This window comes from Cornus florida, unplaced genomic scaffold (genome assembly GCF_030987335.1).
Source record: "Cornus florida cultivar Cherokee Brave unplaced genomic scaffold, ASM3098733v1 CherokeeBrave_3.0.0_Hap2_Chr11, whole genome shotgun sequence".
NCBI classification, from domain to species: domain Eukaryota; kingdom Viridiplantae; phylum Streptophyta; class Magnoliopsida; order Cornales; family Cornaceae; genus Cornus; species Cornus florida.
Window position 1 is genome coordinate 113894830 of NW_026775581.1, and position 27727 is coordinate 113922556.

At 39.1% G+C, this 27727-nt stretch overlaps 1 protein-coding gene across 2 annotated transcripts; it reads right to left on the bottom strand.

Annotated features, from left to right (window-relative positions):
• Positions 1–1258: 1258 nt before the first annotated feature.
• LOC132287207 (uncharacterized) lies at positions 1259–27307 on the bottom strand. Of its 2 annotated transcripts, none has more exons than XM_059789746.1 (19): positions 27193–27307; positions 26904–26945; positions 26614–26697; positions 25088–25153; positions 24805–24900; positions 21892–22003; positions 12557–12602; positions 12306–12377; positions 10142–10204; positions 9871–10025; positions 9682–9746; positions 9427–9577; positions 8929–9034; positions 8664–8799; positions 3615–3679; positions 3355–3519; positions 2789–2861; positions 2632–2703; positions 1259–1594 (listed from the first exon to the last, which is right to left on the bottom strand). In XM_059789746.1, exons 1-18 carry the CDS (start codon positions 27194–27196, stop codon positions 2660–2662), a joined length of 1545 nt encoding a protein of 514 aa, XP_059645729.1. In that variant the 5' UTR covers positions 27197–27307; the 3' UTR covers positions 1259–1594; positions 2632–2659. The 2 variants fall into 2 exon arrangements, with proteins under 2 accessions (XP_059645729.1, XP_059645728.1); XM_059789745.1 differs by having other exon boundaries at positions 26614–26700.
• Between the last annotated feature and the right edge of the window lie 420 nt (positions 27308–27727).

Below are 27727 nucleotides of genomic sequence, written 5' to 3' on the forward strand. Positions count from 1 at the left end.
TTTGCATGCCTGCATGCTTACGTAAGCTTCATTTGTTAGTCTCTCTCTAGACAGAAAGTGCTCAAAAGTAAGAGAATTATATCATATACATACACACACCCGCGCGCTAGGAAATGAGTGTGCATTTATAATAATCATCACCATTATTGTCTTTATTCGTTTAAAAATTTTTAAGAATTGTGGGTCCCAAATATTAAAGAAATTGTATCCTGAGAAAATTTTGAAACCCCCACCCCCCCAATCATTTTAGTTTTTTATTTTTTAAAATTTATCATGTTTAGTTTAAAATATACTTTACAAAAACGTTAAGATGTTCAGTAAAAAAAATTTATAAGTTGCATTCCAAACTGAAGGAAATAAGTTATACTACTCCGAATCTTTAGCCAACCCGGCAAATAAGTGGCTGATAATTATTTTGCACTTGTTACATCACTACCCATTGGGAATGTAGCTAGCGCACGTCATATTGCCCAACTCATATTTGTCAACAAAAACACGCCATGCCAAGTAATTCAATCAATTACAATGGAGGACAAAAATACTTGCAGTACAAAACTTTTTTGAAAAAAAAGTAAACATTTATGCAAAAACGAAATCAATTTTTTGGACCATTATTCTAGAAACTTCTACAATAGACCTTGATTAATATGGTATACAGAGGTGGATATTTGCTTTACAAGAGTTTGAAACACTTCACTCGTCTCTTTCGATCCCTATAAAAGAAAAGGTCTCTGAAGATTATCTTAGAGCGCAAATAGAATTTTATATTAAATACAACATACATTTAACATTTGCTAAATTTTGCTTTTGAAATTAAATATTTAGTAAATACAGAGAAGACATTTATTCAACTTAACAAACATTTCTCAACTAAGTCAATTAAGTAAACCCTATTTTCCAATCCTGTTTCATACAAGTTTAGAATTCATTTGCATCTTGTTAGATCTCTCGTTAAGTGAAAAAAATCAGTATCAACAAGTACCACCATGGTCTAAATTAATGCAAGTCTAACACTGATCTAAAGCTTTGATTACCAACTTGGGTTTTGCATAAGCATCTCCATTATATCTTTACCGGTAGTAGACCATTTTTTTTATTATTATTATTTTATTTATTTATTAATTCTGGCAAGAAACTCACACCCTCGCGTGTACCTAAGAAGACTCGGAACCCTCAACTTTCTATTTGAGTTAGTACCACTAGACTATGGCACCCTTCATAACAGGTAAAGGGTATTAATGCACAAAAATCAACATAATAGAAGCAATACATACTTGAGCACATCTTTCATAAACCAACAAATATAATAGTAGAGGTTACTTAAAGAAGGGGTTATATAAATTAGGTCAACCTTCACCCCCCATCAACAATCAGAATAATCGTACCCTTCAAAAACAGAAACATAAGCCAAAAACATGGACACCAGCAACAATGTCCCAACCATCCATCAAACATCTCCAGGAGCTTTATCATGCTATATATCAGTATCGATGCAATTCATAGAGTTGCACGCAATGTCTCAGCGGGAAGCAAAATCCTGTGCTGCCCCTAATTGTGTACATTTAAAAAAAATTGTCCTCCAGATTCAGCTTGCCTGTCAAACAGATCCAATAACCATGTCAACAAATTAAGAAACCGATATAATGGATTGAAGAGCGGCAACTACATGCCAATAAATCTACCAATCCCATACAACCAAAATTTATTATATTGTACCTGAACTAAGCTTATGATACCAATGGGAGTGTGAAAGTTACAAAGCATACACAAAATAAGATCCACTAAATTCCAATAAGGGTATAAAATAGAGAAAATCTGACATCATGTCAGAAAGTGACAAGGAACTGCTATGGTGCAACTCAGAACCAAGCCATCACGTCCCAGTCGCATTACTTTTCCACAATTGTATATTTCTCTGGCGGTAACCAGTACTGTGTTGGCAATACGGACACCCACAAAACCAGAATTCCACAGATGTAGCTGTTGCTCGATGGCAATAGAATGAGAAATAACACTACTTTGATAAATAAGACAATCTATTCCATGATATATACTCAAACAATAAGAAGGCCAAAGAAACAGCTGACTTGACGAATGCAACTTCTTCACTTTCGTACAATCACAAATTCAAAACAGAAGGCTCTTAACAAGTCCAAAAGGTGACATTTACTTGGAAACTGACATAATATACCTGACAAATAGAGGGATTGATGCCAAGTTACAGAGTCGGACCAAAAATTAGAATTTTCAATAATGTTTCAAAGTTCAGAGTTCCATTGATTACTCCAAATTCGGCCAGCTCTGATTAAAAAATTTGGGTATTCTGGATAAAATTTCAATAATATAAATGATTTTGACAATGATAAAATTAAATACCAAACTAAAAAAAATATTAATTAATTTCATAATGTTAATACAATAGAAAATGATTCATGACATGATGTTAAAATTTCTTGTGAGTTCTTTCAATTACTCAAATGAGCTGGTGTACAGGGAGCTGGAGAATAAGGTCAATACTGCTGTAAGCATTTTTTGTCACTGATAACGGTAAAGACACTATACTTGAGAGAAACCAAGTGGACACAAAACTTAACATTGAGAAGAAAAATGCCATCATTACAAATGACTCACCTCTTGTGCCAAAATTGTTTTTTTAACTTCAAGAAGAAAGATCAGTGACTTTCCCCACTGCAACCGTTTTCCCTAAACAACATGGTATTTGTGAGTTCAAGTGAACAAAAGAAAATAATGTGTTCCCAATAAACCAAGGGCAACAACAGTATGTCACCTTCAGTTCGAAGAGTAAACCTTCCAAGCTGGGGAAAATCAGAGAACTTCTCAATGCATATCATGTTATTCACCTGGGAAGCACATTTTTTGTAGGAGAAAAGATCAGTAGTAATGGGAGAATAATTATGCATGAGTTGGAGAAATCCAAATTGTCAATTTATTCCTTGGAAGAAAAAAAAATGTGGAAAAAGTGAATATAGTGAAGAAGTACAATTTTGCCAACCATTCAAACTAGTTTTTCCTTTATTTTTATTATTTCTGTACTTTTTTTTTTTTTTAATCATAGGTGCGTGGGATAATGATATACATAGGATGTCAAAGGTAAAAAAAAAATGTGAAACAAATGCTGAAATTTACCAAACATCTGAGACGATTAAAAAAATAAAGTTTTTGCAAAAACTATCTAATAGAAAATGTACTCATAGGACATGCTTATGTGAACAGATTATACTAGGAAACATCTACAATTCCACATATATTTATACAATTAGAAGTAATAAATGAAGAAGAAAAAGACAGTAGTATAGAATATCTTATTGTCTACAAGAATATGATAAAACTAACCTGAATGCGGCATAAAACAACAGCTCCATTCTTCACAAAGAGAATTTTCTTTCTCATGGGTTTTTTTGTCTTCGGATCAATTTGTTGTATTAGCTCAACAATCTCACATTCCTCAACAACAGCATGAATGTGCAAGACAGCCTTGTAGCCAGCAGTAAAAATTGCCTGAATAACAGCAAATTTTGTAAGAATTTATTTGCAAATAATAGTAGTAGTAGTAGTAGTAAAAGAAGAAGAGAGAATGAAATGTATGGGCGTACATTGTCCAGCAACTCAAGTATCTGTAACTGGGCAATAAACTCGTAGGCTGCAGCTATAGGCTTTGCTGCATGAATATAAACTAATTAAAACCCCCCAAAAAATACACAATAAACTAGCAAGAAAGAAGATTCAAAACCAAAACATTATGAAAATAATATTAGCAATAATTTTATTACTATTGACGATGATATAGAAATATAGCAGTTACACATTCTTTTAAGGGTACCCCAGGGATACATGGAGAGCTTTCTATCATGTGAAACGAAAAGGTAATACTAAGGAAACCATTAGTAAAAGAAAGGAAAAGATAGCATTAGATAATAAAAGATAGGAAAGTGTTAACTCCTCTGTAACTAAGAAGGAAAACAAAATGACACTAGTGACTCTTCATTGTATTTGGAAAAAAATAAAGCAGAAAAGGGAAAACAAAAATTTGTTTTATTTTTTAAGTAACGAGAGAAAAACATCAATTCACTTCAATGCTGCAAATGAACCAAGTTCTTCGTGGACAGCTCAGGCGTGTTCAATTTCAAGCCTCGTTTAGTAAACAAGCCTATCCCGATCGGTATTAGGCTCAGCTTGTATAAGCTCGTGAACATGAGCTCATGTAGGCTCATATATGTTTGTGAACATAGGATCATATACGCCTCATAAACATAGGCTTGTACACGCTCATGAACATAGGCTTGTGTAGGCTCGTATAAGTTCACGAACAAGCCAAAGCGATCTTGAACACAAGCTCAAATCGAGCCCAAACGACTTTTGTTATTAAACGAGCTGAGCCCGAGCTCAGCTTTTTGAGCTCGTCACAATCCTGAGCCAAGACCAAGCTCAGCCCACAGACGAACAAGATGAGCCCGATCAGGCTCAAGCTTGGCTCGACTCGGCATTTGCAGCTGTACATGAAAGAACCAATAAACTTGGCGTCATAAATTGCCCAATGGGAAAATAAGATTATGTTACCATGCAGAAAATAAAGATTAAAAGTTCCGCACTGCTTTTGAAGAATAAGAGTACTTCAGCGCTTATATTAAAAGGCTTCATTCAAATTTTTTTCTTTCCAGTGACTATGGGTGGGATGCAAATGATACAACTAATATGTGTTAAATGCAATAAAAATCAAATCAACTAGTACACAGGAGAAACAAAAAGCTATCAAAAGCGCAATCTGGGAATTCTCCAACGGGAAAATGTATTATGGGAGTGTGTGACTTGAACTATTGATTCCTTGATGCAGATATATGTCTTTATCTATCTGCCACATTCAAATTCATAACCAACTAGTCTTTGTTCCAACCACCGTGTAAGCCCTATACAGAGGATAGGCTGGTACGCTTGAAGAGAATCTTTTTCTATGATCCGACCCGGATCATGTCGTACATGAGTAGGTTCCGTAAGATCCAATAGAATTTTAAATGCAAGACAAATCAAATCAACCAGTACAAAGGCGAAACAATTTAAATTATCAAAAGCGCAATCTGGTCATATAAAAAATTATGGAAGGTTAGGATAGTGAAAAAACCACCAGAAGGTTTTCTAGAGAGGGTCCATCTTTGGTGGGAGGGGTATGGTGTGGTTGGCACCCCTAGTCATGTGCTTTCAGGCAGATTGCGTCTCTTGAAGGACCTTAAGACTTCGAATAAAGAGGTCTTTGGGAATCTGGAATGGAGAAAAAATCGGGTTATTGCTGAGATTGCGGCTTTTGACCGGATGGAGGGTCAAGGAGAGTTGGTGGAGGCTTTGAAGGTTAGGAGGGCGGAGTGTAAGGCGGAGTTTGCTGAAATTGCAATCATGGAGGAGATCTCGTGGAGACAAAAATCTCGAGCCTTGTGGCTTAAGGAGGGGGATAAAAACACAAAAAAAATTCATAGATTGGCCAATGCTCATAGAAGAGGCAATCATATAGGGAGGATTCGGGTTGAAGGGGTTGTTTATTGTGAGGAGGAGATGATCTGCAAAGAATTTTCAGAGTTCTTTGAGAAGTTGTTCACAAAGACTGTTGAGTGGAGACCTTTGCTTGAAGGGTTACAGTTTGACTCGATTTCTGAGGAGGAGTGCTTGGGCTTGGAGTTGCCTTTTTCTGAGGAGGAAGTTCTGTTTGCTTTGAAGAGTTGCAATGGGGATAAAGCCGCAGGTCCAGATGGATTTACCATGAGATTTCTTCTGGAGTGCTGGGAGGTGGTCCAAGGGGAGGTGATGGGCACTTTTCATGCTTTCCATTCTCGAGGTTCGTTTGAGAAAAGTTTGAATGCCACGTTCATTGCCCTCATCCCGAAAAAAGGGGGGGCATTGGATGTTAGGGATTTTTGCCATATTAGTTTGGTGGGTTGTGTCTACAAGTTGATTGCCAAGGTGCTTGCTTCTAGATTGAGGAAAGTTATGGATGGTATCATTTCGGATTCTCAAAATGCTTTTGTCGGAGGTCATCAGATTTTGGATTCAGTCCTTATTGCGAGCGAGTGTGTGGACTCCAAATTGCGTAGTGGGGACCCGGGTGTTCTTTGTAAGCTGGATATAGAGAAGGTGTATGACCATGTGAGTTGGAGCTTCCTTCTTTACCTGATGAAGAGGATGGGGTTCGGTGATAGGTGGAGGAGATGGATGCACTTTTGCATTTCCAGTGCTCGATTTTCGATCCTTGTAAATGGTGCTCCTTCCGGTTTTTTCTCTAGCTCAAGGGGCTTGAGACAAGGGGATCCTCTCTCCCCCTTCTTGTTCTTGTTTGTGATGGAGGCCCTTAGTAGATTGATGAGAAGGGCTACAGAGTTGGGTTTTTTGAGGGGCTTTCGGGTGGGAAGGAATGTTGCTTCTCAGTTGGAGATCTCTCACTTGATGTTTGCTAATGATACTTTAGTTCTTTGTGATGTGAATGTGTCCCAGATTAGATATCTGAGATGTGTTTTGATTTGGTTCCAAGTTGTCTCCGGCCTTAAGGTGAATGTGGGCAAGAGTGTTTTGGTGCCGGTTGGGGAGGTCCCTGAGATTGAGGCTTTTGCGGACATTCTTGGTTGTCGGACTGGGTCATTTCCCATTTCTTACTTAGGTTTGCCTCTAGATGCTCCTTCGAGATGTGTTGGGATTTGGGACCCAGTGGTGGACAGATTCGAGAGAAGATTAGCGGGTTGGAAGAAGCAGTATCTTTCCAAGGGAGGCAGGGTCACTCTGATTAAGAGCACCCTCTCTTGCCTTCCCACTTATTTTATCTCTCTTTTTCGGATTCCCTCTTCAGTTGCGGAGAGGATTGAGAGGTTGCAACATAATTTTCTGTGGGGGGGGTAGAGGTGAAGAGTTTAAGTTTCATTTGGTGCGATGGGAAAAGGTTTGCAGGCCTATTCGAAATGGTGGGTTGGGCCTCCGTAAATTGGTGCCTTTTAATAAGGCCCTCCTTGGGAAATGGTTGTGGAGATTTGGTGTGGAGATACATTGGCTTTGGAGGAGGGTTGTGGCATGTCGTTTTGGGGAGTTGAGAGGAGGGTGGAGTTCTTTGGAAGTGCGGGATCCTCGAGGGGACGAGGTTTGGAAATTTATTCGGAAGGGTTGGGATGAATTCTCCAAACACATTCGGTTTCGACTTAGAGATGGAAGGAGGATTCGCTTTTGGGAGGATTTGTGGTGTGGAGATTTTCCTCTTGCTCTCGCTTTTCCTCAACTTTACAGGATTGCTTCGGATAGGCAAGCCATGGTGGTCGACTGTTATCATCTTGATAATGGGAGACTGGTTTGGGATGTTTGATTCAGGCATTTCTTTCAGGATTGGGAGATCGAGGAGGCCATTCGTTTCTTGGAGTTGCTGTATCGCCAAAGGATTGTGGAGGAGGATTCGGATTGTTGGTCTTGGGCAGCAAACTCTCAGGGGCGTTTCGAGGTGAGGTCTTTCTTCAAGTGTTTCTCTTTTGATCCTGATGTTCGTTTTCCTTGGAAGTAGGTTTGGCGTTCCAAGGCTCCTCTCAAGGTAGCTTTCTTTGTGTGGACTTCGGCTCTGGGTAGGATCTTAACCCAGGATAATTTGCGAAAGAGAAGCCAGGTGGTGATAAATCGTTGTTATATGTGTCTTCGTGATGAGGAATCAGTGGATCACCTTCTCATTCATTGCTCTTTGGCTAGAGCTTGTTGGGATTTGATGCTCGGTTTATTTGGGTCTTCTTGGGTTATGCCAGGTTCTGCGAGAGGGTTGATTGAGGCATGGAGAGGTTGCCTACGCCGCTATGCGTGTGGTGGTGTATTTGGCTTGAAAGAAATAGAAGATATTTTGAAAGAAAGGCGATGTCGATTTCGGTGCTTAAATTCTCAATTATTTTCACTTTTTTTTGTTGGGTTTCAGGGAGAGAGATCATAGATCGTTGGAGGAGATTGTTGATTTTTTGGCCTCTTTGAAGGCTCGAGTCCTTTGTGGCTTTTTGTATTTTTCTTGGGATCCGCTCCCCTTTTGTGCGTTTTTATAAAATCTTTATTTATCAAAAAAAAAAAAAAAAAAAAAAAAAAAGACCACCAGGATCATTCAGGATCATAGGATCACCATAGGATCTTAGGAAAATCATGACATAGTAACGCTCAGGCATAGAAAAGAACTGATAATTTATTTCTTCCTTTATGGTGCTTGAAAAGTTGTAAACTATACTGAACTTACACCTTCTGTTAAAAATATTTGTTGTTGTAGCATATGTAATCGGTATTTGTAGATTCTGTTAACAAATTTTCTTGGTTTGTTTCATTTAGTATGCAATTTTGATATTATAGGAACAACATTACCATATACATAACTGAGAATAGAGAATCTTAAGTCTGATCTTCCCAGTACAACCCTACTTAAAAATTGCATGGCATTAGGATATATATTCTGTAATTATAAAATTTCGTTTTGTATGATCTTATGATCCTCAATCGGATCCTATCACTCCCTAATCTATCCAATGTAAGATCCCAATCCTAATAATCTTAGTTATCCCACAAGCACATTATGACCTCACAAAATCACAATTAAATCATAAAAATAACAATTATACACCAAAACTTTAATAGCCACAATAAATAAAGTTTCAAAAACATACCAACACTAGACAAGACAAAACCCGATAGAATGTCATCCTCCTCAATGCCCGATAATCTAATTCGTAGATTCTCACCAGGTCCAGCTCGGTGAACTTTATTATCATCACAATATATGGCAAGAACTTTCACCTGAGCCTGTAGATCAAAGTGTAAGTTTTCAAATCCTCGTCAAACAAAATTCAGATCTCCACAAAAGAAAAAGAACCAAAGAAAAACAAAAAGAGAAAAAGAAAAAAATGATGAACAAAGGTTTATAGAAATAACCTTATTTGGCATGACCAACAGGTTATCACCCTCCCGCACACTACCAGATTCTACTTTGCCCATCAAAACAGTTCCCATGTCTTTAAATTTGTCAATAATAGGCATCCTGCAAACTCAAAATTTTGACATTAGACAAACAAAATAAGAATAAAACCAATAACATTCATTGATTTCAATTTCACCTATTTCAGTCAAATTGGCAAAACATTTTAATTTCCAGGGCACTAGCCAAAACAATGATGTGAAATATCTCTACGGTAAGTTGGATTTGCCCAAACCTCAGAAAAGGTCAGTGTAACTTACCCTTTATATTTTGATGAGACAGATGGGAGGGAATGTTGTGAAGCAAAATAACTGGAGGATAATCTTTCTTCCCGTGTGTGTGTGTGTGTGTGTGAGAGAGAGAGAGATCACATGAAAATATAAGGAGAGGGGGGGAGGGGGGGGGGGGATCGGAAAGAAAAAAACAACTTGAAAAGATAAAAGGCGATATCGTACCTAAATGGACCATTAGGATCACGAGGTGGTATTTCAATAGCATCAAGAGCTTCAAAAAGACACGGACCATTCCACCATGAACAAGTACTTTTATCCACTCTTTTTTTCATATTTGTACCAATAAGACCAGATATTGGAAGAAATGCAACATCTGCAAGTTCAAAAAAGTGGATGATAACACAGAGCAAGTAATTGAAGATGCTAAGAAAAGTAGCCAATTTCAATATAATGCTCAGAAACAGAATCCTTTGTTACCTTTCTTCACATTGTAACCTGAAGCTTTTAGGAAGGGCGTCATCTTTGACATAATTTCATCAAACCTGGGAATGAAAACCATTACTTTAGAAGAAGTGGAGGAGATCCCACAGTATACAAACACATCCGCACCCAAGAAAGAAAACCAAAAACAAAAGGGGGAATAAAAAACAGGTACTTGTGAAGCACCTTTCTTTCGACCAGTTCACAGTTGGTTCATCCATTTTATTTACAACAACAAGCATCTTAGAAACGCCCAAAGTCTTGGCAAGTTGGACATGTTCCCGAGTCTGTCCACCTCTCTCATACCCAGTTTCAAATTCTCCTTTCCGAGCAGATATCACCTGAACACAGTGACAGAGAGAAGAGACGGATTTTTAGAAACCAATCAGGCAAATCATGCAAGTTGAATTCTAAATATATATTAAGAGGTAAGGGAATAAGATCAGCATTAACTTACCAAAACACCTATATCAGCTTGAGATGCCCCACTGATCATATTTGGGACATAACTTTTGTGACCCTGAATAATCAATAAAACACAAGATAAAAATTAGTCCCCAACAATAAAAAATGAACTCGCATTCAATATTGAATACAGGAACTGAAGTAATTGGACAAGGTTATTTATTGTCCATATACAACAAAAAAATATGTACATTTATCATTTGTGCACTACAAAAATTTGGACCAGGGTCAAGATTCCTTTGAAGATGAAATTCCTCTCCATCGACTCTTTTATTTCTTCCAAGGATGATGCGCAATGGCATAGCTCATAGGCATTCTCACGTAAAAAATTAAAAATATCATTTTGTCTCATTAGAAGAGGCCTAAGAAATAAGAATTTTGTTTTTGAAAAAGAGAAGGGGGAATTCAGAAATTTCAATTAATTTCGAAGAGTTTCAAAGGCAGGAAGACATGAAAGAGGGCCGCCTCCACTCTATTTCACTACCAGGGGTTGTTAGGGGGAAAAAAAACACTTAGAGCCACTAGGAAGCTGTGATAACTTTGATACTTTTTTATAATTAAAAGTATTTTACATGCTTTTATTACTTTTATTAAGTATAGTTGCTAGATTTAGGCAAGAATGTGCACTTTAATTTTGTAATAGGGGCATTTCAGTAACTCAACTACAGGGACTATGCAGTGGACTCGACCAAGTGGATTTTTGTTTTTCAGGCTTCTTTCTATTAATTTGGGTCAGTTATAGTCTTCTAGATGGTCTTTTGGGTATAAAAAGCTTTCAACTGAAGTGTACCTAGCTTCCAGGTTTCATTACTAGGATTTCCAAGTTAACCTGGTCTTCAAGTTTGTTAGCATGAGCCTCGAGATTTTTTAGGTCTCCTCCTCTCTTTTTCGCTTTCCAAACAAGTCCTTTGTTATTTTTTCTCACTAATTATTGGAGCAGGTGTTCAACAAAAGAAATTTTCAGCTGGGGCTTCAACCACCCTGGCTTCATATATAACCACCTAAAGCTAACAAATTGTTAAATTTCCTTATCCAGATAGTAAGCTTTTTCTCAAAGTTTTCCACAAAAAAATTTAATTATTGAAAATAGATCTTGTATTATCATGGAGCAGCAACAATCTTCCACAACTTCTAAATAAATTGCAATACTTAACTAAAATTCATATATTTTAGTTCCACCTCTAAACGGACCATGTCATGCCAAAATAAACCAGTTCAAGACCTTATCAGAAAAAAAAAAATTTGGCGGGGGGTTTATGACACCTGAGTGGGAGAACCAAGGTAAACTCATAAAAAGAGAGAATCATGGTGGTAGAGTAATGAAATACAAAAAGCTATAATAATAATATATAAAAAAAAGTGAGTTTTAAAGAAAGACAAAAAGTAAGAAACAAGATGACCTCGAAATACAAAAAACTAAAAAGCAAAGCTAAACAAAATGCCTTAAATGAGTTATATGTGAAACTAGGCACAAAATAGGGTGAAAAGGCCACCATTTACAAGTCAGCAAAAAATGGAGAAAGGTTGCCTAGAGATATGGATCAAGTTGGGTGTATAAAGGATACTGATCTAACAGTACTAGTTGAAAATAAACAATGACATATTAGAGAGAAGGAAAACTTACTATCAACAACTACTACTAAATGAAGGATATACTAGAGAAGAAATTATAACTAGCAAACATTAAATAGGAATGATAAACAAAATGACTACTGAGGTAGTAATAGGACCAGACATGGAGAATTAAGAAGAAGGGTAACAATAAAGCAATAGGACCAAACAACATACCATTAGAGATATGGAGAATTCTAGGAAGTATGGGAATTGAATGGTCAACAAAGTTATTTAAAATATTCTAACAGAAGAAAAATGCCTGATGAATGGTGGAGGAGTACCATAATACCAATTTGTAAAAATACACGACATGTATAAGATTATGAAAGTTATATAGGAATTAAAATACACGATCTGTAGGGGTGTGCTTTACGTAGAAGTGTTTCTACTTCATACGTTTAAAATGAGAGTCATACATATTCAAGCGTCTCCACCTCAAACTTGTCAAACAAAACTAAACCATTATTATCTAAGTAGTACTTCCACTAACAAAAAAAAAAAAGGTCAAAAATATCAGTAACGTCGCAAAAAGAACAGTTTACCGGTGCATCCAAAATTGTAAATCTCGTTGATTCTGTTTCAAAATGTGCTCTTCCAACTTCAACTGTTTTACCCTACAAAGAGCATTCCATATTTAAAAGATAAATAATTAAGCAAGCACACTTTTCAATTCTAAGGAAACATGACAGCAGAGAAAAACAGATATATGAATCAAGTTAGCAAGAAAGTATATATCATTAAAATTATTAAAAAAAAAATCTTCTTATTTCAAAACACAACCAGATATATATACCTTAACCCTCTCCTCTTCATTAGTGTCCATAATATATGCCATATACCTAGCACATGAAGAATAATAAGTGGTCAGGAAGGGCAATCAAATAAATGGTCCATAGATATTCAGATAAGTAAACAATAAATTCTAAACCATGAGATCATCTACAAAAAGATAAAATGAAATCTCAAACCCAACAAAGCTTTTCCCAACTATTGAGGGTCGGCTACTTGAATCCAATTTTTCCATTCTGCTCTGCATAAGCCTTGATCTCAGTCAAACCACATATTATCATATCTTTCTTCACTAACTCTACTTAAGCTAATTTTGGTCTTCCTGTTCCCCGGTATTACCCTCAATGCAGATCATGTCACTCATCCTTACTGGTGCACCTAGTGGTTCATTGCTCATGTGCAGAACAAATTTATCAATTTTCTCATTTTATCTCCAATCGTGCTACTTTAAACATCTTATGAATGTGTTTATTTTTAATTATATCGTGTTGCACATCCAACTCAATATTCATATTTCTGCTAAACTCACTTAACACGTGTTTATCTTGAATGCCCAACATTCTGTCCATAAAAAGAATGATTGGCTTATAGCTGTTTCATAGAACTACATTTTCAACCTTAGAGGGATACACTGATTTCACACAATATTCTATTATCACCACTCCATTCAACCCATCTGCCTAACAATTGAACTCATATAAAAGGAAAAATTGATTAGCATGCCAACTTTAAAATCTGCATAATGAAAATTCTTAATCTAGAGTTAAGATCGGTGAGGAATAGACAGAGTGACATAATTGGCATCTAGAATTAGTTCTTTATTGGAATAAACTAGAACTCTAGAATAGTTTAATAACTTTGAAGTATACCAGAAGAAATCGGAAGTCGACGAAAGCAAAATGAGCAGTACATGCAACATATAATTCTATCCTAATTCAGTACTAGAAGGCTGGCAAGCCTGATGCGCATCCCAAAGCATCTCTTCCTTTCCGGAAACGACTATCACACAACCTCTCCAACTGCTGTTATTTGCACCATACCTCTCTCTTTTTTTTGATAAGTAAATTGTATTAAAAGCGTTCAAAAGGGGAACGCGTCCCAAACTATACAAAGACAAAACGGAGCCTATGAATTCAAAGAGCTCATAAAATCAACAATATCCTCAAGAGAGGAGCAGTCTCTCCCCTAACCCCAACAAAACAAATTACAAATGATAGAAAATTTTAACACCCCAATGGAGGATTCCTTTCCCTCAAAAGATCTTCCATTACGCTCTCTCCAAAGGCTCCACCAAATACAAAAAGGGATCACCCTCCAAAAAACTCTGACCTGAGCCCCCACCCATTGGCCCCTCCACATATCTAACAACTCCCAAGATGACCGAGGCATGACCCAATGAATACCAAACAGGCCAAACATCAAACTCCAACAATCATGAGCCACAGGACAGTGCAACAAAAGATGATCCACCAACTCCCCATTGCAAAGACAACACCTATTAACAATGATATGCCTTCACTTCCTCAAATTGTCCAAAGTCAAAATCTTACTCCAAACTGCAGTCCACACAAAAAAGGCCACCCTAAGAGGCGCCTTAGACCTCCACACCGTCTTCCATGGGAATGAGGTACCATGAAAACCAGAAAGGCACACAAAAAAGGACCGGACCTGGAACATCCCCTGAGAAGAAGGCACCCAAATCAAGGAATCTGCCCCAGACCCCTCCACCTCCTGTCCGTAAAGAAGAGCCAAAAACCCAGTGACATCATCCAGCTCCCAATCCTGAAAAGCTCGCCAGAAACGCACATCCCAAGACAACCTTCCACTATCAAGGCGATAGTAGTCAGCAACCATTGCATGTTTGTCAACAGCAATCCTAAAAAGCCTGGGAAACAATAGGGCCAAAGGCCTATCATCACACCATGGATCCTCCCAAAACCGGACAGTTCTTCCATCCCGAACTCTGAATCTAATATGTTTGGAAAAGGCATCCCACCCCTTACCAATGACCCTCCACACCCCCACTCCGCTAACAGACCTGACTGGTCTAACTGACCACCCTCCTCTCTCCTCCCCAAAGCGACATGAGATAACCCTTCTCCATAATCTATGTGTTTCCTTACCAAATCTCCAAAGCCACTAACTAAGAAGAGCACAATTGAAAAGGGCCAATCTCCTAATTCCAAGCCCTCCCAACCGAATAGGCCTGCAAACCTGTTCCCATTTGACAAGATGATACTTGAACTCTTCTCCGCGACCCCCCCAAAGGAAATTACGTTGGAGCATTTCTAGTCTTCCAACAATAGAGGCTGGAATACGAAAAAGCGAAAGAAAGTACGTTGGAAGGCTTGACAAAGTGCTCTTCACTAACGTAACTTTACCGCCCTTTGACAGATATTGTTTTTTCCAACCCGCTAATCTTCTCTCAGCCCGCTCAATCACCGGGTTCCAACTTCCCACCCTCCTAGCCGAGTCCCCCAGCGGCAAACCCAAGTACGAGATGGGAAAGCGTTGCGTCCCACATCCTAGAACAGCAGCCAGAGTGTCCACCTCCTGAACGTCTCCCACAGGAACAATCACACTCTTTCCCACGTTAACTTTCAAACCAGAAACAGCTTGGAAACAAACCAAAACACATCTCAGATACCTCAACTGGGATATATCAGCCTCACAAAAAACAATAGTGTCATCCGCAAAAAGTAAATGAGAGATCTCCAACTGCTGAACTGATTCAGGGCCAATCTTGAAACCCCTAAGAAAACCCAAATCCACCGCCATTCTCATCAGCCTGCTAAGGGCCTCCATAACAATAATAAAAAGAAAAGGGGAGAGAGGATCCCCCTGTCTCAACCCACGAGAACTGCCAAAGAACCCCGAAGGAGAGCCATTCACCAACACCGAAAACCTGACAATGGAAACACAAGAAACAATCCACTTCCTCCATCTCTCACCAAAACCCATCCTCTCCAACAGATAGAATAGGAAATTCCAGCAAACATGATCATAGGCTTTCTCAATATCCAGCTTGCACAGAACACCAGGAGTCCCACTACGAAGTCTAGAATCCACACATTCGCTAGCAATAAGAGCGGAATCCAGAATCTGTCTACCCCAACGAAAACATTCTGAGACTCAGAGATAACTCCATCCAGGACCTCCCTCAATCTAAAGGCAAGGACTTTTGCAATGATCTTGTAAATGCACCCGATCAGACTAATGGGTCTAAAATCCTTGATATTAGAAGCACCACCCTTTTTAGGAATAAGGGCAATAAAAGATGCGTTAAGCGATTTCTCAAATCGCCCCATGGAATGGAACTCATGAAAAGTGCCCATAATCTCGTACCGAACCACCTCCCAGCTTTCCAACAAAAATCTCATGTTGAAACCATCAGGACCTGGAGCCTTATCACCATTGCAACTCTTTAAAGCCTTCAGCACTTCCTCCTCCGAAAAAGGATTTTCCAGCCCATCTCTCTCCAAGGCAGAAATAGAATCGAAGTGAAGACCATCTAGACGAGGTCTCCAACGAAGAGGCTCAGAATAAAGTCTTTGATAAAAAGAGACAATAGCACTTCGCACCTCCTCCTCCGAAGACAGAACTGCACCATCCACACACATCCGCCCAATATGATTACTCCTCCTATTAGCATTAGCAGTTCTGTGAAAAAACTTCGTATTACGATCCCCCTCTTTGAGCCATAATGCCCGAGATTTCTGACGCCACGAGATTTCCTCCAAAAGAGCAATCTCCACACATTCTGCATGGCAAGCTGCTCTTCTACTGCGTTGAGATTCCGTAATAGCACCCTCCCCTTCCAATCGATCAATCTCCGCAATATCAGCCAAAGCCCTATTCTTCCTCCACACCAAGCTCCCAAACACCTCCTTATTCCACCTTTTAAGATTTGTTTTCAAGATTCGAAGCTTTCCGGCAAGAATATGGCTCGATGTACCCACCACCAGATTCTCCTCCCACCAAGAATGGACAAATTCCTGCAAGTTATCCGCACGAAGCCACATGTTCTCAAATCTGAAAGGAGTACTGCGAGATCTCAAACCTCCACAGTCCAAAACCAAGGGAATGTGATCCGACGTCACCCTAGCCAAAACTACCTGAACAACATCCGGGAATTTCTCCTCCCATTCACCTGAAATCAAAAATCTTTCAATGCGAGAGAAAGTTGGAACTTCCCTTCCACTGGACCAAGTAAAGGAAGCTCCCTCAAGAGGGAGATCAATAAGCTGGTGGTCATCAATAAAATCAGAAAAGTGCATCATAGCCTGGGTCCACGGGCCAACTGTAGACCTCTCCGCCGGGGATCTAACCACATTAAAGTCTCCTGCCATACACCAAGGAAGAGACCACCTCCCCTTCCCCCACTCAACTCCTCCCACAAACCATCCCTCTCAACATCATCAACCGGCCCATACACCCCAGAAAAACCCCAAGTGAAGCCATCCTCCTCCATCACAAAAGCACAAGATAAAGAAAATCTCCCTCTGCAAACATCAACTTTAGTCAGCCATCTCCTATCCCACATAATAAGAACACCTCCTGAAGTCCCAACAGCATCCAACGCCTCCCATTCAACAAAGCGGTTGCCCCACAGACTTTTCACCACCCGATCAGACAAAAAATCAATCTTTGTTTCTTGAAGACACGCCAAGTGCACCCCCCATTTCCTCACTGCCATCTTCACCACCCTGCGCTTGCCCGGATCGTTCAGACCGCGGACATTCCAAGATAAAATTCGAAACTTCATAAGGAAACAATCATCCCCTTCACCCCCTACCCCTCCCTCCTCCCTTAGCATTACCCCTCTCCTTCTCCCCCCCACTCACCCTATCATAATTCACATCACAGCATAGATTTCTAAGCTCCCTTTCCCCTTTTCCCGGAGTCAGGTTCTTCTTCTTCCTACTCCTCCTTCTGGAAAATTGAATCATCTCCCCTTCTCTCCCCTTTGCCGTGGCCTGAAGGATTGCTAAGGCTTCATTACGCTTTCCTTTGCATGAGACACCTAGTAGATCACAAGTAGCCCCAATGTTAGCCTTAACCCAATCCAATCCAGTGTCCTCACCTTCCTGCCTACACACCTTGCTGCCCATCTCCTTTGGATGAACTACAGCCAAAGGGTCCACCACCCCCAAATTAGCAAAACCCTCCTCCTCCCACAAAATCATATCCAGAGAACTCCCCTGATCCATTCTGCTCCCATCAGCCATACCTCCCTTGGCCTCCACAGCTTCATCAACAAATGATAACCAGTCCTCTCTAAAATCCAACACATCACTCTATGTGACCGAGACCGGGTTACAATCAACAGAATGGTCATCGATCGAGAATTTGTGCTTCTGCAACTCCTTCACCAAAAGAGAAGCTGATTCCTCGCTGAGGGAAATGCAGATATCTTTACCCACACAAACAGTCACCACATCAGGCACAGGATCCTTCAGACAAGCCACTGGATCACCCTAAAAAGAAGAACACACCCCTTCCGATCCACCCAAACGAAGCTTAGCCGCCCTACCCATCTCCTCCCCTGAAGAATCAAACCTAAAGGCTGAGGAAAATTCCGAACAAGTCTCAGCGATCCCTACAGAGTGTCTATCCACCTCCCTGTCACCAGACAAGCAAACCGTCCCGTCCCATCCCTTTCTGACAGCCCAACAGTCCCAAACTCCAAGCCAACCGTAGAGATCATCCCTTCCACCAAGTCAGCCTCAACAACAGGTGAAAGCAAATGATGCCTCCCAGCAACAATCTTACCCCCTTTACTATTCAACTCGCAAGAGGGAGTAGAAGCAGAAATAGAAGAAGATGCAGGTTTCCGAGCATGAAAGGAACTCGACATACCTGGGCACAAATGAGACACCTTACGGGCCACCCATTTCTGTTTGTCCTTCCTAGTCCATTTCTTACTGGGAATTATCGGCAAACTCCGAGATGTAACATCCTTCTTAATAGAGACACATTCGCCTTTCTTGTCATCTCCCAAAAAACCAGATTGAAGAATTTCAAATCTGTTACCCAAGAGTCGATTCTGACAGCACGACCCATGCCGGAAGTTCTTTGAGCTAGCCCCAGCCCCTTTTGACACCTTCGAACTCACCTTCACCCAATTCGCCTTCTCCTTCCTCGACCAAACACGTGAGGTCGAAACTCTCTGTGACGTAACCAAGTCAGGTTCTGGAATGCCATGGCTTTGACCTGCTTCTAAGGATGTGATGGGCTGCCCACTGTGGAAGGAAATTGAGAGATGGTTGTTTGGGCCCCATCTAACCAACCTTCATTTATCCACTCTTGTCTTCACCTAAACCGGTCCAGAGGAAAAGAGAGGCCCAGATTGCTTAGATCGTCCATCCCGTTTAACGGACTTGATGAACCGCCTCGGCCCAATGGATGACCTAGGCCCACCCCACGCATTAGAATCCTTCCCAGTGGCTTTTGATCCCGCTGCACGAGTCCCACGAAATCTAGGCCCAACACCATCCGGCCCAAAAGAAGTTGAATTTAAAAAATCAAGAGAACCACGTGACTCGGCACGAGGAAGGGTAGCTGTCATCCACTCAAAACGGTTATCCTTTCTCCTCCAACCACGTGTCCCAGACGAAGCCTCCCATTTCCACTTGCCTTAGGCGCGTGGCTGTTCACACGTCCCTAACCTTGGATTCGGTTACCCTGCACCTCCATCTGTTGGAAATCCGGCTTAGATTCATCCCCACCTCCATGACTGTAAACCGAACGAGAGATGCAAGCCAACGCCTCCGGTGAGCCCGAATCACCTTCTCCGGAACATGTCCCAGTCAGCGGGACCATTGTCGGATCAATCTCTTCAGATAACGAAATTCTGAACACCCATCTTCCATCCTCCACAACCACACTCGCCGGAATCACACCACCCCCAGCCACAGTGATCACAATTCTTTCCGTATCACTCATTTCGAAGGCCTCCACATCTCTAAACCCGCCACATGCGTCACCAATGGCAACGAAGAGCTTCTGACACCAAAGGTGCAGCGGCAAACCATACAGAATGACTCGCCGGAAATTGTGCCTCAATCTCAAACCAGAACACCCAACCCTAAAGTACCAGGGATCAATAAGGAATTGAGCCTCACCCCAAGATTTCTTGCCCCAATCCAGCACCTTATGGGCCTCCAACACCGACGGGAACCGGAACAACAGAAGTCCGTCCGGCAAAGAATTAACCCTAACTCCTCCCGAAATCAACCAAGTCTTCGTAGCCCAATCTTCAATGTTCTCCAAAGACCCCACCTCTCTGTCAAATCTCCCAACCAGACAAGCCCTAAGAACACGTTCTCGAGAGGAAGAATTGCGAGTGTCCACTCTGAACACATGATCCCTCGAGGAAGGAATCTGTTCCACCTCTCCTTTTAGGTCCAGACGAGGTAAACGAGCAACCTCCAAATAAGACTGCTTCTGACTCTCCAGCACTTTCATTAGCAGATCCACGCAACAGAAACCGAAAACACACAGCCAACGGAGAAAGGGGAAACAAAAAGAAAAATGACAGAGGATTTCATCGGAGTTAATGACTTCGGTGACTGGTCGGAGCAGTGGACTCCGGCCGCATCTCTGCCACGACAAACTTTACTCTGTAGAAAATCTTAGTTAATGTTAAATATTGTTGTTTTTTTCCATTGAACTTTTTTAGTTGCAAAAATCATAACTTGCAAGTGGATTACAGCAAGTCACTTGATTGTGATTCATTTGCACCATACCTCTCTCTAAAGGCAGCGACAATAGTTCTAAGAAGTGATGTCAATTTAGGAGAAAAGGGATAGATTTAGGCAAACAAAGAGACCAAGGAAAAGAAAATGGATTGATCCAAAACCCAATTGGGTTTTTATTTATTTATATAAGAATAAAACCCATGATAAAACCAGTAGTATATCTACTATTAACCAATAAACCATTTAATTTTTAAAAATGAGGAGAAAAAGGCAAAGAAGTGAGTACAAGTAAGGAAAATGAAAGAGATCCTCCTAAGAAGGCATAGAAGAAACCAGCCAAACATGTTCAAAGTTCTGATATTAGTGTTACCTTAACAGTGCCAACCAAGAAAACGTGTTTGTAAAACTACAATCATTTCCATTGCAATATGTCTATAACAGTCAAAACTTAACGGTAATTTCATAACTGTTCCAATCCAAACTCAATGAAACAGTCCAAACCCATTAATGCTCATGATACTCACCAACTATAAGATTTTAGTATATCTGAAAAACAATGAAGATCAAAAATTATGGTTATATCTTTTAGTCAATTGCCCAAGTGACCATGCTGCCACACGTATTAGAGATTGCCAGCCAAATAATCGTTCAGCCCAAACACCAAGGGCTGTAGTCCAGTGGTACTTCCTTGCATTTCAAAGGGAAAGGTCCAGGGTTCAAGTCCCCATAGAGGCATGTGGGTGTGTGAGTTTCTTGCTAAGGGGGAAAAAAATCGTTAAGCCCAGTATCCAAATGGTTGGGTTAGCCATAAGCAACATGCAAATTTGGCATTGCCACGTGGCAAACAAAATAGGCAACAATTGGCAGCCAGGGCCACCACTTGTCAGGATAACCATCTCCATATCCCCCGCCCCCAACACCCAGATGAAGATGCACCCAGGGAGGTATTGTACTTACTCCGGATATGGCATCACCCTGGTGATTCAGAATGCACCCTGATACTTCGGGAGCATGGTTAGGGGAGCCTACAAGGTGTGGCGCAGATCAACCAGGGTCCCAAGCCATAGCATCGGCTATGGGATGCTTCGAGGTCTTGATTTGATAGCAAAAGTAGGCTAGACAAGGTGGGTCTGTCCTTTTGGCCATGCCCGGGACTGCAACCTTCATCTTGGCCTTTCCAGACAAATAGAGAGAAGTTCAAGTTATAGAGTCTGCAACCCTAAAAGCAGGGACCAAACAACAGGATGCAACTCAAAAACCACGGACCAAACAACGGGCCTGTAGTCCTAGAAATGTGGCCTGTAGGCCAATATTTCCACCAAAAAAAGGGGGAAAGGGAGGGGGAGGGGGGGTTAAGATAGAAGTATGGAGTAGGAAAAAGTGAATAAGTGAATATAAACATAAAGAGCATCAAAATGCATAAAGAAAGTTCCATCACATAGAACAAACCAATCAAACAACTTACACCAATAACATGGATGGAGTGGGAGAAAAAAGAAAGACACTACAAGCACCTCTGAATAGCTCTTGCACCATTCAAGTAAAAAGCAAAGACCAAAAATTTTGCATCGCTATGATCCAACATCATAGAACCAAAATAAAGCACAATTTTTAACCATGTTAATGAAAGAAGGCTCACCAGCTTTCCCTGCTTTTATCTTTTGCTTCTTTCTCGTACTTCTGGATTGTACGATCATCAACCTGACCGCTAAGGAATAGTGTCTGGCCTCCAATAGTGGACTTACCAGCATCTGGAACTCACATGGGAACATAATGAAAGCATGAGAATTTATTTATCTAGAGGAAAAAAAAAAAAATTTGAAGAAAGAATCAACCAGCCAAAAATTAGACTACTAAAACCCAACAAATTCCATTTATGTTGACCAAATTTGCCTCGTTGATCTTTGCAATTACAATCCATTATCAGTGCCAACTGAGTATGGGAACTTGTTACAGTCGAAATTATCCTGATTTCATCGAACTGCCTTTTGCATTTCTCTGAAAACTGTTTTATGAGAGCTAAACCAAACCAGCTTTAAAGTTCCAATTCAATGTAATTTATTTGGAAGCTTAGGATAGTTCAAAACCAAATATTTACAAGGAACAACTCTACCTCAAATGGCGAAGAAAATAGCCTATTCGTCCAAATTCATAATGCAGATATAGGGTATAAATAGCAAAGAACTTCCAACTGACATGATCATAAATTCTAGAACGAACATAATGCATAGTTTCTATGTTGGAGTCAAGCAGCTACAAATCCAGGTTATAGAATCAGGCATTTGGTAGTGTGTCATACTTGGTAAATTCATTAATTTGGCATCTGTGGACTGTAAACAACTGACGATGAACAAAACCACTCATTAAGAACTTTCGTTTCTCAAGCCCTTTTCTTACAACTAGATGCACTGCTCTCAAACCTAACACCAAACTCTATTTTTAGGGGTGCACAAGGTTCGATTTGGTCCGATCTTGGGATCAATCAGAACCAAACCAATCAGAACGGTTCCAAAAATACTAGAACCGAACTGAACCAGCAGAACTGAACCATAAATGATCGGTTAGGTTCAGATCGATTCTACAATTTTGTTCTTATATATGTATTTATATATGCATACACACAAATTAAAAACCAAATTTGAATATACATGTATATGATTATCCTATGTATTTTTTTTTATAAGTATATATGATTATCCTCTGTATTGTGTGGTGTGTAGTAAGTTATATTCTCTGCCAATAAAAATCAATCACATGTATTAATATCCTATGTACTGTGGTGTGTGGTAAGAAATATTCTCTACCATTAAAAATCAAATGTGCGTATTATATATATATATATATATATATATATATATATATATATATATATATATTTATTTATTTACTACCACTAACAATTCTTTAATTTTCAGAACCAGAATAGAGCCATTTCATCATAGAACTGAACCGAACTATATGGTTCGATCCGCTTGTGTTTACCAGTTCTAACGGATTTTTGTGCATCCCTATCATGTTATTAACTACCCCAGCTCTAACACCCCTAAGCTCATAAAACTCATCAAGAAGTTGAGCAGCTCTTTCCCAATCAAAATTTTGAGGAATATGAAGAATAAAGTAATCATTGAAAAACATGTCTAACATGGTAAAGGAGATTTCAATTGAGACAATCTAGGAATCATAGAGGGTAAGAGAATATGAAGGCAGCTCAATTAGAGATGAAGATGTCTTCATTCAGCTGAATCAATTTACCAATAGTCTTTAAAAAAATATTGCTCACCAAGTAAGTGATATAAACACGCTAAAACCGAAGTCAGGCCCACAAACCACCGTAAACCCAAAATTTTTAGAAACAACGAGTATGAGAACATTGAAAACCCACCAGTTTTGAGAATGTGTATTTCTCTTCCAAATCCAAAGAGAACGCAAAACCCTCTCTCTTTTCTATACGGTAAGCTTCTATACCTTTCAAGGAAAAAAGAAGTTTCTATACCTTTCATGTATATATTTATCCCTTTCTTTCCAAAATGGGAAAAGATAGCTACAAGAAAATACATAGGAAAAAGAGTAGCTATTAAATGATCTAAGATAAATGAGACTTTGGTTGTTTTACCAAACAAGTCAAGACTGAAACTTCGGGCATGTTTGGCAACTGTTTTTGCTTCGTATTTTGTTGCCAAATTGGTGAAAAACATAAACAAATGGCGAAAGAATGTTGGGTAACATTTGTTCTGTTTGGAACAACGCTGCATCTGCTTTAGAAAAAGGCCTAGAGCTGGAAGCAAGAAAAATATGTTCTCACTTGTTTTCGATACTGTAACTGAACAACTGTAGAAAGATTCTTTTTTAAAAGCCAATATAATGTAAAGGCCATATTTTTTTACAATCTTCCAAACATCTCTCTCTTTTTTTTTTTTTGTTTTTTGGGCTTTGAAACATTGTGCAACAAACTTGGTATGTTTCTATTTTGGATTAAACATTGATGCTGCTTTGTACGAAATCAACGACACAAAAAAGAAACAGCCAACGGGCCATTCACTTTTCAGAGCAGAGTTCAAACACATTTTCATGAGCTTGGCCCAAGCTTAATGAGGCTAAACACGCTCAATGTGACACACCAAGTATTAACAGCCCAACAACGGGCTTGGCTCGGATCAGCCCTGTTTGTCTCACTCATGCGCCTACTGGATGCATAGTGTATTATGGTAGAAAAAAATCAATTCGCAGAAAAATTTTGATAAAACTATATTACATCAAAAGATTCCCGTGGTATACATGAAATGTTTGATAAGCATACTTTTCATGTTTTTAACTGTTGAACTTTAGGTGTTTACAAGCATAATTGATACTCTGACATATCTCAAGCAATTGATATTAAATAAGACTTCTATGCTAACCCATGCTACAGAATACACTAGCTAGCAACCATCTCGAATAACAACAATATCAGTAGCTAGTGGCTAAAATCAATTTTTTGGTAAGCACCAATAAGTTAAATGTTAGACCAATTATGAAGGCCAAAAACCAACCTACGAAGAAAAGATCAACCTACCAACGTGGCCAATAAATACAACATTCAAGTGTCGCTTCTTGTTTTCTTCAGCGTCGTCTTCAATACCTTCTGAAGCAGAGGTTTCCTTCTCTTTCACTGAAATACCAAGTCGAATTATAAGCACATACAACAAAACAACCTAACAACTAAATTTGAGAATAGGCACCGAACATTTTAGCTAAAAGAGTCTAAGAAGTAACATAACACCCATACTAAATAATATAAAATCCCCAAAGTCCAACACACTTGCATGAAAAACACAGTTCACAGTGAAATAACAAACCTTCTGAAGGACCTTTTGGCTCCACCTGCACTGAAGAAGAGTTCACGTGAGTCTGATCCTTCAAATCTGAAACCATGGACAAAGCAGAACACCTTCAGATGATGTTTGTATCAGTTTAACATTAAATATTCCACGATATACATCAGCAAGTATATAGGTAACATGTTTCATGATGAAGTGGTCATCATTTATTATCCCATAGAAGGGAATGGAATCTTTTTCCATTTCATTTTTTTTCTTTTCTTTTCTTTTCTTTTCTTTTTTTTGGGGGAGGGGGGAAGTGGACAGAATTGGAGAAATCAAGACGAGAAAAAAACAAATTGAGGGAAGACCTCTCAAACAATCCCAAGCTGGCAGCACTGGAAAGCAAAATCACATCTAAATAACCCCCAGCATAGGTATAAGCACCATATATGGGCAAGTTTGAATCCTTCCAACCTTAAGTGAATAACCTTCAGTTGGTTTTTGGATTGATTTGAAAATTTCCAACCAAAGCACTTGCTAGGGATAAAGTCTCTAACAACTGAACCTTACAAAACTGAAAAAAATGTATTAATTATATTATGACATACTTCATTATAAAAATTGTTTTAGTATATTTCAAACTAATATAGTTTTTACATCCTCGAGAATATTCAATTGACTAGGTCAAGAAAATATACTTTTAATGAGCCCACATGTCAATTTACAGAGTATTACTTTTAATATGTACTCATTACGCCATAGATTGTACTGCAATGCATAACACTCACTCAGATTGAGTTATGTCAACAATTACAAAGAGACTAAACGCATACATATCACAATAAATAATGCAATAAAAAAAGATAAATAATGCAATAAAAAAAGACCAGTGAGCATTCAATGGTAAGTTTGCAAAATATCTAAGAACCGAATTGCTCAGATCTTATAAGTGTGCGGGAACAAATTCATAAGTAACTTGTGATATATGCCATATGGATAGTAAGATTTTTTCACTCTGACACAACTCACATGACCGTAGGTACTATAAATCAAGTTTGAAGGGTAACAATTCACCATGTTTTTCAAGCACAAACCCCAGCAAACTGGAAAACAATATGAAACCCTGCGTTAGCTCCTCCTAAACATACTAAAACCACTTAAGAGGGGTAACCCAATGCAGGAGACTCCCGCCACTGCGGGGTCTGGGAGGGTTCAACGTACACAGCCTTACTTTTGCAAGCAACAATGGAGCAACCTTACCATTGCGCCAAGGCCCACCCTCACTAAAACCACTCAAAAAAGCTCCGCAAAAGTGCGCAGTGAGAAGAGAGAAATAACAAATATTCCAAAGCTCAGTTCCTCTCAGAAATGACAACAGGGAAAATACATTTGTTGTCAACTGTTCAAGTATGAATTTCAAGGCATTTGAATGAAAAGTATATAAATACATAGATATCTTACTGTGCAGTTGAGCAAGTGTATTTTAAGGTTTCATATGACAAAAGATAAATTTTCAATAAATGGCAACAGATACCCAATTGAAAAATGACAAAGCTACCCACCTATTTCCATGTTATCAGTTTTTTCAACTTCTTCTGGCTTCGCATCTCCCGGTGTCGCATCTCCGGGTGACATATTATTATCTTCTGCTAGACAAACATTTAAAAAGGAAAAAATCATAAAATAGCAAACGTCAACTACTTACAGGTAATAGCCAACAACAACAGCAATAATACTAGATTCGAGCAATAACAATTCTCAACCTAATGTTTTTTATTTTTATTTTTCGCAGATGATGATTACAGTGCTTATGATGATAATATGCTATTAATAATGATAATTCAAACAATACCAGATGAATCAAGCTGCAACGAGCGAATATCCTCCTCGATATCTATAAGAAAAAGAAAAAAAAAAATAACAATAAAAATAAGTTAGTGCGGGCAATTCTGAAAATTCACTAGTAGTTCTCACGGGGATTATGCTCTGTTAGATTGCCGAAATTGCAGGAAAATTCACTGTCCGACGCTTGACAAAACAAATATCACCACCAACCACCACAGTAGACTAACAAAAATAAGATCCAACCGAAAACAAGATGGATCAAAATTAGAGAGATGGATTGAGAAGCGAGGACGTACCCATCGAGAGGCCTTGAGATTCAGTAAAAGACGCTAGGGTTTTAGAGAGAGAGCGAGAAAGAAAGAGGGGTATTTTTCTCGTTTTGTCGTTGTTTTATGGTTAAACTGATGAGAAATTTCTTTTATCAAGTGAGAACAACTTTTTTGCCCTTCAACGTGTCCTCTCAAAAACGAATTTACCATTAAAGGCTGTATATTAGCATGTAACATATATTCTTATTAGATTCGACGAAAATACCATATAGGGATCATTCTCTAATTAAGAGCTAAAAATAAAAATAAATAATTACAGAGATAATATAAAAGAGGTTTAGATCAAATGTGTTTGATTCTTACGTTTGATTGGTCTATTCCCATCAGTTCTAAAATTTTCTGTATATTATTTTTCATTAAATAAATCATCATATTCTACAAAACTTGATGAGACTGACCATCGACTAACTAATGATTATTTATGAAAAAAAAATAATAATTGGATATTATAGTCATTTAGAATTTGTTATAAAAGTACTGTTAGTAAAACGCAGTTAAAGAC